At 43.9% G+C, this 12,276-nt stretch overlaps 1 protein-coding gene and 1 pseudogene across 1 annotated transcript in view; one reads left to right on the plus strand and one right to left on the minus strand.

The window, feature by feature from the left end:
• Nucleotides 1-1,965: 1,965 nt before the first annotated feature.
• Nucleotides 1,966-7,633, minus strand: LOC135517067 (ATP synthase subunit C lysine N-methyltransferase-like; annotated as a pseudogene).
• A 1,966-nt stretch (nt 7,634-9,599) lies between these two features.
• The window catches only part of LOC135518339 (ras-related protein Rab-3C-like), a 65,624-nt gene continuing 62,947 nt past the window's right edge, over nt 9,600-12,276 (plus strand). Inside the window, exons 1-2 of the mRNA XM_064943442.1 lie at nt 9,600-9,826; nt 11,236-11,445. Of these exons, the coding sequence (XP_064799514.1) occupies nt 9,821-9,826; nt 11,236-11,445 (216 nt within the window). The 5' untranslated portion in view covers nt 9,600-9,820. The remainder of the gene's footprint in view (nt 9,827-11,235; nt 11,446-12,276) is intronic.

Consider the following 12,276-nt stretch of genomic DNA (forward strand, 5'->3'; position numbering starts at 1 on the left):
TTATGTCCTGATAACTAGAAACATCCTTATTTATATCCTGATAGCTAGAAACATCCCTATCTTTGTGATGATAACTAGAAACATCCCTATTTTATGTCCTGATGCTAATTTGCATGCATTAGGCGCTGTAATGTAACAGTGAACAATGAAAGAAAGTATAGTAAGTAGTATGTTTTTGTGAAGGTCGGTATAAAGGTTCTGGTAATCCATTACCCCTAAACATGCTAGTTTTATTTGGTAAGTAGACCCAATTATTGATGTATTGCATATTGCACTGACACAGAAAATACTTATTCAGTCAGTGGACGTGCACCGGACGTGATGACTATTTCTGACCGTCTAGACTTCAGTCAGTTACCTGGCTGATTTCAACATGGATTTGAAGTACTACTCCTTGTGATAAAAGTAGTATGAGTCTAACATAAACTGTTCTTAAAGGAGGAACAGAAAAGGTTAAGAACCACTACTTTAGGCTACCTGAATACATACCACTACTTTAGGCTACCTGAATACATACCACTACTTTAGGCTACCTGAATACATACCACTACTTTAGGCTACCTGAATACATACCACTATTTTAGGTTACCTGAATACATACCACTACTTTAGGCTACCTGAATACATACCACTACTTTAGGCTACCTGAATACATACCACTATTTTAGGCTACCTGAATACATACCACTACTTTAGGCTACCTGACTACATTCTGTCTAGAAGTTTCAATTCACCTGTATTCTATTTCCATCTCTACATTTCTGCTTCTACCTTCCTCTGCAGCTCCCTATCCTGATCCTCCTGTACCAACCATGTCGAACTGCACCTCCACAACCCCCTGTGGGGACAACTGCTGCCCACACACCAGCAGGGGTCAAATCCTGGGTCCGGTCACGTTTGTTCTCATCATGCTTGGTGTGTGTGGAGGCCTAGCTTATTGGTGGCGTCGCCAGACCAGGCAGGACCAGCCCACCTCCCAAGTTTCGCCCAAGCTAACACAGATCAACAAATCTCAATCGAAATCCTCTAGAGTCTCTGAGAACAGTGAACCAAGTCCTGTGATGGAAAGACCACCACTCCCATTTCCCACAGATGACGTGTCAATGTCTATGGCGGCTGGCTACCATATGGGAAGCCACAGTGGTAGAGCTGGGTGCTATGAGAGTGACTATGAAAATGTGCGACTGGCAAGACCAGAGGAGCCAAAGGCAGCTGCTGGCAACTGTTCAGCAAGCGTGGGTAGTGAGGGGGGCTATATGATGTATAATGCCCCAGAAGAAGAGGGTAGTGAGGGGGACTACATGATGTATAATGCCCCAGAACAAGAGGGTAGTGAGGGGGACTACATGATGTATAATGCCCCAGAACAAGAGGGTAGTGAGGGGAACTGTATTATGAGTGATGCCCCAGAAGAAAAGGAGGACGGCATTTATGCCAACTACCAAAGGGACATCAAAAATAGTGATGCATCTGCTGCAGCTGGACCTAGTGGCTTAGCTGTGCATAGATCCTAATAATTATCTGCAGGATAAATTCTGACCACAACCACAGTCTTCAATAGAACACTTTTCTTGTTTGTGGCTTCAAATTGACTTGAGACATTTGAAAAGCAATAATGATAATAATAATAATGTTACACAAGAGAACTGATAAAAAAAATGACTTCAAGCATGCAAACCTTTAGTCTGGCTGCATATCCAACAAAGTAAATGTGCATCAAAGTTATAGTAAACACTGTAAACAAGCATATGTATTTTATTCCCTTCTATTTTACATTCTGCAGGCAGCAATAGCCAGCATGGTCTTTTGTAATTCAACTTGCACATTGTACAAAACATTATGTGGGGCCAATGAAATGACATGGAACATTTGTTAAGATGTTTTCTTGCACACCATTGCTTACCATGCAGAGGGGCAATGAGCATATTGCCATTTGCTCTAAGGAAAAGTATTTATGTAACCGAATGAAATGTATATGACTGTAACCTATTGAGACACCGAAGGATAGGGCTTGCGGACAGTGCTGACATCATAGGCCCACACCTGGTCTAACCCCGCCCCCTTGGAGCAGGTGTGTGGCCAATGAGGGAAGGGGAAGCGACACACCACCACCATGGCATCCTCAGAAAGCTCCTTCAGCAGCTTCTCCTCTAGAACTTCCATCTGTCAGATAGAAATGGCACAGATATAAAGAAAGGCAATGAGATACTGTGTTCGGTGCGTTGAGAGGTAATACCGGCCCAAAAGTAAGACTTGACTTCAGTGAACAGGGTTGAACAGGTTTGAGTCTTGTGGTCCACCAGGTTTTTTTTTTTTAAAGTGAAACTTACCACTGAGGGGGCCAAAAATACAGTCACGCTGTTGTATCGTGATGATCCGTCTGCAAAAGACAAGAAAAGAACATAGCATAGAAGCAAATGAAGCAGCGCTTCTCGAACAACAGCAGTGGAACTTTTTATTTACATCTCTGACGATATTGGTCATGATTACTGGTAGAGAATCTCTTAATAATTTCCTATATTGTGTGTCATTATTGTGACTGTAAAAGAGGTTACGGTAAAATGAAAATGTTTTGCATACTGTTCCAGTGACCTACTGCACATACTGGAAATTAAAATAAATTAGAAGCGTGTTCAGTCTGTAACGGTTGTCTTCGGTGGAAGGAGAGGAGGACCAAAGCGCAGCGTGGTAAGTGTTCATGATCATATTTATTTAAACTCAGAACACTAAACAAAATAACAAAGAGAATGAAACAAAACCGAAACAGTTCTATAAGGTGATGAAAAACACTAAACAGAAAATAAAACACCCACAAATCACAGGTGGGAAAAGGCTACCTAAGTATGATTCTCAATCAGAGACAACAAACAACACCTGCCTCTGATTGAGAACCATACCAGGCCAAACACATACACACAACATAGAAAACATAGAAACATAGAAAAAAGAACATAGACTCACCCCAACTCACGCCCTGACCATACTAAAACAAAGACATAACAAAGGAACTAAGGTCAGAACGTGACAGTACCCCCCCCAAAGGTGTGGACTCTGGCCGCAAAACCTGAACCTATAGGGAAGGGTCTGGGTGGGCGTCTGTCCGCGGTGGCGGCTCTGGCACGGGACGTAGTCTTAGTCTTTGCCCGCTTCTTTACCCGCCTCCGTGGCGCCTTTAGAGCGGCGACCCTCGCCGCCGACCTCGGACTGGGGACCCTAGCAGCGGGCCTCAAATGGATGGGAGATTCCGGCAGCACCGGACAGGCGGGTGACTCCGGCAGCGCCGGCATGAAGGGCGACTCCGGCAGCGCCGGGTGGCTCTGGCAGCTCCCGACTGACGGGCGGCTCTGGCAGCTCCCGACTGACGGGCGGCTCTGGCAGCTCCCGACTGACGGGCGGCTCTGGCAGCTCCCGACTGACGGGAGGCTCTGGCAGCTCCCGACTGACGGGCGGCTCTGGCAGCTCCCGACTGACGGGCGGCTCTGGCAGCTCCCGACTGACGGGCGGCTCTGGCAGCTCCCGACTGACGGGCGGCTCTGGCAGCTCCCGACTGACGGGCGGCTCTGGCAGCTCCCGACTGACGGGCGGCTCTGGCAGCTCCCGACTGACGGGCGGCTCTGGCAGCTCCCGACTGACGGGCGGCTCTGGCAGCTCCCGACTGACGGGCGGCTCGGGCAGCTCCCGACTGACGGGCGGCTCGGCAGCTCCCGACTGACGGGCGGCTCTGGCAGCTCCCGACTGACGGGCGGCTCTGGCAGCTCCCGACTGACGGGCGGCTCGGGCAGCTCCCGACTGACGGGCGGCTCGGCAGCTCCCGACTGACGGGCGGCTCGGCAGCTCCCGACTGACGGGCGGCTCGGCAGCTCCCGACTGACGGGCAGCTCTGGCAGCTCAGGACAGACGGGCGGACCTGGAGGGAGGAGACGGAGAGACAGCCTGGTGCGTGGGGCTGCCACAGGACCCACCAGGCTGGGAAGACCTACAGGAGGCCTGGTGCGTGGAGGAGGCACCGGATGGACCGGGCTGTGGGGGAGCACTGGAGCTCTGGTGCGCAGCCTTGGCACTAATCCTCCAGGCTGGATGACCCCTTTAGCCCGGACCCTCCAGAGTGCAGGCACAGGTTGAACCGGGCTGTGGGTGAGCACTGGAGATCTGGTGCATACCACTCGCACCTCTCCTTCAGGCTCAATACCCACATTCGCCCGGCACGGGCCGAAACGGCGTACTGGAGACCAAACACGCTGGGCTGGCACAACACGCCGTGGCTGGATGCCTACTCTCGCTTGGTACTTACGGGGGGCTGGCCTATAGCCCACCGGGCTGTGAGCGCGTACTGGCGACACCATGCGCTTGACCGCATAACACGGTGCCTGACCAGTACTGCGCTTCTTTCGGTAAGCACGAGGAGTGGGCTCAGGTCTCCAACCTGACTCTGCCACACTCTCTGTGTGCCCCCCCCCAAAAAAATTGGAGGGCTGCCTCTTCTACCTGTCACGCCTCCTCATATCGCCGCCGCTCAACTTTCGCTGCCTCCAGCTCTGCCTTGGGGCGGCGATATTCCCCAGCCTGTGCCCAGGGTCCATTTCTGTCCAAAATCTCCTCCCATGTCCATGAGTCCGGAGATCGCTGCTGCCCGATACCATGGTGCTTAGTCCTTGGTTGGTGGGTGATTCTGTAACTGTTGTCTTCGGTGGAAGGAGAGGAGGACCAAAGCACAGCGTGGTAAGTGTTCATGATCATATTTATTTAAACTCAGAACACTAACCAAAATAACAAAGAGAATGAAACAAAACCGAAACAGTTCTGTAAGGTGATGAAAAACACTAAACAGAAAAAAATCACCCACAAATCACAGGTGGGAAAAGGCTACCTAAGTATGATTCTCAATCAGAGACAACGAACGACACCTGCCTCTGATTGAGAACCATACCAGGCCAAACACATAAACACAACATAGAAAAAAGAACATAGACTACCCACCCCAACTCACGCCCAGACCATACTGAAACAAAGACATAACAAAGGAACTAAGGTCAGAACGTGACACAGATATTTCTGTCATTTATATCAGTTTTTATTGGACAGGTAGCCTACATGGTAAATCAATAAACATGGGATTCATACTGTACCTTCCAGAAATCCTTGCTTACATAATTGGCCATAGTATATGTTATTCCCCTCCACCAGGCTCTACCTCGTGGGTAGGTCTGCAGCATTGAGTTGATCTCAAACCCAGGGCATTGGAACCCAACTGACGGTTGTTGGGCAGACTTGTCTCATTCATGCAGTGAGTATAAAATGACATTCACATCACAACTAGTCATGTGGTGACAGATAATAGTTATATTGTTCTTTCATGTCAATGCTCAAAATACTATTGGACATAACTGAGTGAATGTCCCTGTCCTTTGGCCTAAGTGAATGAATAGACCTTGTTTGTTTCATTCATATTTTCCCATCTTGAAGACAACAGGTATGGATACAGGTTTTAGTGTGAGAGATTTCCCTTGTACAGTATGTTTGTAGTTGTATGAGCTAGTCAATATCTGTCTGAGCATCTGGTTAAAAAATATCACTGGACTAAGGCCTGGTTGGTCCATCAGTTAGTGTCGCCGTCTACAGCATACAGCATGAATCCAACCCACTGGCTTTGTGAGGACACTCTCTGTCCATCTTCCATACCATCTCTCCTCTGTCCAATAAAACACACAAAATACAAAAAGTTGTATTTCAAACAAGTATAATATGACTAACAATACCTTGAGCTTAAAGGGCACATTCAGGCCTGGCATCACAAACACGACCCACAGCCCCAGTCAAGATGGCCGACATCCACAAGGTAACAGAGCTGTTGTTTTGGTAGCTGTAGAGAAGTCTTGTGTTGTCCTCCATGGTGACATCCCACTGCTGTGACCATGCAGAGAGGCCATATAAGAGTGCACAGTGTTTGATAATAAGTAGTGTCTGGAGTTTTACCTGGTTAGGTACAATGAACCTCGGTATTATTTCAGCAGTGTTGAGGAAGCGACTCTGAAATCATAGTTTATCAAACTACCAGTTACTGCACATTGGAAAAGGTTGAGCTACACTAAAGCTACCCTTAAGAGAAAAAAATGTTTACTTAACTAAAGTATTTCACCACATCCAAGATACATTATCATATCTAAATCTGACTTTGGGGTCAGATGTTAACAGAATGTGTAATTTAGCCTATTAACCCCCCCCCCCCACCCCCCACACACACACACCAAAAAACAAACAAACAATTAAAGTGAGAATTAAGAAGGTCTGATTCCAACAATGTATTTATTTTATTTAAAAAGTAGTGTAGGTTCATTAGTTAGCTTCACCGCAAAAAAAAAGTAATTAACTGAAGACCAAGATTTGAATTTACTTCAACGACCACCAAGCTACTGCAAAAATGTAGTTTCATTACTAGTTGAACTACATGCAGTTCACTACTCCCAAACGCTGTATTTCAGTACTAACTAAAGTTTATAATTGAGACCATGAACCCAAACTATATCACTCTTATATTCTCACAATAATTATGACTATCTGCCGTGTCATTTCTACATACAGGATTCATACTACACTGAACAAAAATATAAACGCAACATGTAAAGCGTTGGTCCCATGTTTCATGATCTGATATAAAATACTCCAGAAACGTTCCATACGCACAAAAATCAAATTTGTTTACACCTCTGTTTGTGAGCATTTATCCTATGGTATCGACAGGCATTAGCTACGGACAACGAACACAATTAATTGCATTTCATCAATGGCAATTTGAATGCACAGAGATAACGTAACCAGATCCTGAGGCCCATTGTTGTGCCATTCATCCACCGCCATCACCTCATGTTTCAGCATGATAATGCACAGCCCCATGATGTCGCAAGGATCTGTACATAATTCCTGGAAGCTGAAAATATCCCAGTTCTTCCATGGCCTGCATACTCACCAGACACTTCACCCATTGATTATTTTTCGGGAAGCTCTGGGTCAACGTGCAGGACAGAATGTTCCAGGTCCGCCAATTGAAGAGGAGTGGGACAACATTCCACAGGCCATCAACAACGTGATCAACTCTATGCGAAGGAGATGTCGCAATGCATGAAGCAAATGGTTGCTAGATCCTGACATTTTTTTAAAAGTATCTGTGACCAACAGATGCATATCTGTATTCCCAGTCATGTGAAATCCAGAGTTTAGGGACAGATTCATTTATTTCAGTTGACTAATTTCCCTGTAAACTATACGCAGTAATTATTTGAAATTGTTGCATGTTGGGTTATATTTTTGTTCAGTATAGAAAGAGACTCATTCAGTTAGTGAAATCCACGGGGCAATGAAAGAGGACGATAAATTGCTAAATAGGCTCCCTCGTAGGTGGAATATCAGCTCTTGTCTGCACATTTGACTTTCTTTTCCTTTTGCCATGAACACTAGAGGTCGCCACAGTAACATTCTAAATGAACATTCTAAAGTGTCATCGTCCAGAAACTGGTACTGTACTAGTGCTGCTGTTCACCTAGCGTCCAAGATCTAGCAGTTTAACCTAATATAGATAACAGGGAAATGTAATTACATTACTGGCGACAACGTGATCACTGCTCACAAATTCAGTCATGTTCCACGTATATTACCATTTAAAACTCCTATTTTCAATATTAACCAGCGACATTATAGCAATAATCTAGTCATTTTTGCTAAATTTCCAGACAGAGCACAGCATATAACCCACTCAGCAAGCGTCAAATCCAGATTGACAGGTTCTGCACCAATCAAATTCTACATTCTTCTACTTCTATGATATAATTGTGGTCAGCAAACAAACGTTTAAGGTGCTGGAGTGTGTGGTCTATCACGGTTTACAACATTAGCTCCACACTTCTAAATCCTCCTACCTAACTCGGTACACCTGGAAAATAAAAAAGAGCCCTAATAACTTCTAAAAGACCATCCCCAAATTCCCTTCCAACCCCCGTCCCCGTCCCTGTCCCCGTCCAACCTCAATGATCCTACACTTCAATCTTTCCCTCTCTTGAACATACTTACAACAATATAACAACACATGCAACATCAAAATCACAGTTTCATCAACGATACACTTAAGACACAAACCATTTACATTCTTGCCAATCAGATGTAATGACGGGTTCAACGTACAATGTCCTAGACGCAATCGAGAAAACACCACCTCTTCCTTCCTAATCTGAATTTTGAATCTTGGTCCACGTACCTTTCTTTGAAGGGCATATACATGCCGGCCCTTTGGCTCAGAGTCTGATATCTTCTGCCACACATCTATCAAAATGGCTTTGATCTTACATTTTGCCTCACCTCTACTCAGTGGAGCATGAACATAAATTATATCTCATTTTAAAGCCCTTTTGGCAGTCTGGTCAACAATTTCATTCCCTACCACACCGAATGGGCTGGGACCCAGCAGAATCTCATTACTAAAGCCAGTCTCTCGATTCTCCACAATAACGTTAATGCCTCCAATAGTAGGTCACTCATATTAGATTTACCAGATGATAAACTGTTCAACACAGACAGGGAATCTGAGCCTACTATAATTCTGACACGCTGTACGTCCTCCTCCCACTGGAAGGCAATTACTATCGCCAACAGTTCAACTGAGTATACTGACAGTTCATCTGTTAGTCTTCTACATATCTCCACTTCTACATATCTCCACTTCTACATATCTCCACTCCTACATATCTCCACTCCTACATATCTCCACTCCTACATATCTCCACTTCCTACATATCTCCACTTCCTACATATCTCCACTTCTACATATCTCCACTTCCTACATATCTCCACTTCCTACATATCTCCACTCCTACATATCTCCACTCCTACATATCTCCACTTCCTACATATCTCCACTTCTACATATCTCCACTTCCTACATATCTCCACTTCTACATATCTCCACTTCCTACATATCTCCACTTCCTACATATCTCCACTTCCTACATATCTCCACTTCTACATATCTCCACTTCTACATATCTCCACTTCTACATATCTTCACTTCTACATATCTTCACTTCTACATATCTCCACAATTCAGGAATGTTAGCACCTGCTCCTGTGCTCCACTATCTGGGTCCTTGGATCCATCTGTGAAAAGCAGTAAAAATGCATAAAAACTTCTACCAATGTAATTGTCAAACAGTTTTCATATATCACTGATTTATAACCAATCTTTTATTTTCTCGACCAAGGTTAGATCATCAACAGGATTGGGTAGTAATCCCAGAGGAACATCCCCTATCACCATAGAAGGGCCAACCTCCAAAACCAATCAGATTACGATGTGAGCCTTTCTTTTACGCCTGCTATATTAGGTTAAACTGTTTGGGTGAGCCTAGTTAACCCAATCAAAGTATTCTTCGTCATTGATGACTGGTAAAAGACTACATTCCCCGTCAGCTCAACATGCTATGTGATTGTGAACGGTTTTCGCAATCCCGTATCGTTGGGACATCCCTAACCAATTGAAGATGACCTGGTGAGGTATTAGGGTTTTGGTTATGGTTATGGTTAGGCTAAGGGTGGGGGTTAGGGTTAGGGTTTAGGATCGGGAAGTCCAAAGGATCCCAGATAGAACTAACCGACTGTGAACGCGCGCAGTCGCGTGTCATTGCGCGCTCTCGTCTGGCTTGAAAAAAGGGACAGCTCCATTGCTTAAATCCAGAGGGAGGCACAGGCGGAGCATCTCTGGGTATCACTCGCTGAATTGAACACAACACATTTGGAAATCTTTTTGTCATTTAGTGGCACGCTCCAGGACGCACCTATGCAGGTAGTTGTATGTTTTTTGGCCCTTTATTTCTTATGACATATTTGTAGTCATATATGCCTGTGAATTATTTGTAAAAACTGTATGGCAATTATGGTAATCAAGCGCATCTGGCCACACTGTTTCTAAAATTGTGCCCTGAAAATGAGAGCTACGTATGAAATCGTATCTGTACACAGGCAGAGTGACAATATGTTTTTAAGCAAAAATGAACTGATGGTGAAGAACATACGGTGTAAATATGGGGGTGGGGGTGCTTTTCTACCCTGTAGTTGTAGGAAAAAACATTAGCCTATTTTACATTACTATGGATTGAATTAATAGCCAGCGATGAACTGTAACGTTAGTTGTTCGCTTGAATTCAGTAATTATCTTACAGTATTATTTTATTAGCCTAGCCTATGTGAGCTGGACCAAATTAACCCACATTAGATCTAATTGATGTTAGATACAATTGGTGTTAAATGATTAACATTTCTTATTTATAAGCTTGTATAGCGAGACAGAGAGAGAGACTAGACAGAAATAATACACCATCAAATGTAAATGAAAGTGTAATGTATTTTGTTGTGGAACTTTGAATAGTTGCAGTTAACTGCATCAACCTTCTGTATTCATTTTGGATTTTACATAATAATTTTATAAGCTATAAAAATGTTTTATTAAACATTCTGTCTCTGTCTCTCACTCTGTCTCTCGCTCTCTGTCTCTCTCTCTCTCTCATATATATATATATATATGTATGTATATATATGTATGTGTATATATATATATATATATATATATATATATATATATATATATATAGAAACTCCCACAAATTTATTGGGTAAAACACCAATGTTTCAGCATCACTGTGCCTTCTTCAGGGTTATGTCATGAATACTTGAACCAGGTTATGTAGACAAACAGTGAAATTAGTGCAACCAGTGACAATAGGGAGGGGTGTGTCATAATTATTATATTGATTAGAATGAATTGAGTGAAATTAGATTGTAAAATAATCTAGTAATCATTCCTGTAAAGAAGTCTTAAAGTCAGAGCTGGATTAATAAAGGAAATAGTCGAAAGGCATATGGTACCACTTTTCCCAATGTGTGAATGAAAATGTCTCCCTCCCCTTAGCCAGGTAGAGGCTTGCCTGGGTCTGTGTATGTCTCATGGTTGAGTTATTGGATCGGAAAAACCCTGCTACATTGCTCTTATCATTTCTTTAACACCTCCATAGATTGAACATTTAAAAGGGTTGCGGATGCTGATGAAATAGTGGTCACAGGGTTCTGTCCAAAGTATTGCACTAGAGAATAGGGTGCCATTTGGGACACACACCTAATGTTCAGGTCTAGCAAACTCTGAAACCCCAATCGCTGAACACCAATTGCTTTTGAATTTGAACCGTCTTGTTCTTGCAGATGGCTGCAACACAGCAAGAGGGCTCGGACCAGAACTTTGATTATATGTTCAAACTGCTTATCATCGGCAACAGCAGTGTAGGAAAAACTTCCTTTCTCTTCCGCTATGCCGATGATTCCTTCACCTCTGCTTTCGTCAGCACTGTGGGCATAGATTTCAAAGTGAAAACAGTCTACAAGAACGACAAGCGGATCAAACTACAGATATGGGTGAGTCTAAAGTATGTTTTTGTGGCATGATACTCTCCTCACTCGAAGAGTGTTTCCTACTGTCGAATGTTACAGTATGCGTAGTACTGTTTGCTGTTGTAAAGGAGGTAGTTCAGAACTGTGTCTGTGTGATAAGAAACCTTACAGGGGACCTAAAGACTCCTATTGTTGGCTCCTAAGCTAATGCCTAGTCAAGTGTTCCCAAACTCGGTCCTGGTGCCCTCAAGGGGTGCATATTTAGTTTTTTTTGCCCTAGTCAAAGCTTAATGTTGAGATGAATATTTGAATCAGTTATGTAGACACTGGCCTAGGAATTAGTTCAGATGGCTGCTGGACTGATGCAGTCTTGTCGTACGAAGGAGACCCAGGTTTGAACCCTGGTTGGTCACTCTGTCATGTCCACAAGAGGTAATTTAGTGACAATATTACATTTAAAATGATTTGAAAACAGGAAGTCTGAATTTGTATTTTGCTCTCTGCCCAGTAGCTATGGTATTAAACCTACAGCACTGGGGTACTGGCGAAACTGTCTGGGGTTTGTGAGGTTAGTGACAGCAGTTTCAAAAGGATTCAGGAAAGACTTTACTATCTCTGGGTGTCGTTTGTGAGGCCCAGGTCTGACCAATTCATTTTTTGGCACTTAATAATTGTATAGTCACAAATTCATGATTTTTTTTTTATGTGCCTTGTATAGCAAAAATGTCTTAAGGATATGAAATTATAATGGCAGCCTAGTATGTTCTTGTCTATTTCTCCAATCAAGTGAGGTCTAACCCTGCTTGATGGTGTTAATGAAGGACATTTGCTTTACAAGTGTCTGAAACGATGCTC

Source organism: Oncorhynchus masou, chromosome 28 (genome assembly GCF_036934945.1).
Source record: "Oncorhynchus masou masou isolate Uvic2021 chromosome 28, UVic_Omas_1.1, whole genome shotgun sequence".
Classification (NCBI taxonomy): domain Eukaryota; kingdom Metazoa; phylum Chordata; class Actinopteri; order Salmoniformes; family Salmonidae; genus Oncorhynchus; species Oncorhynchus masou.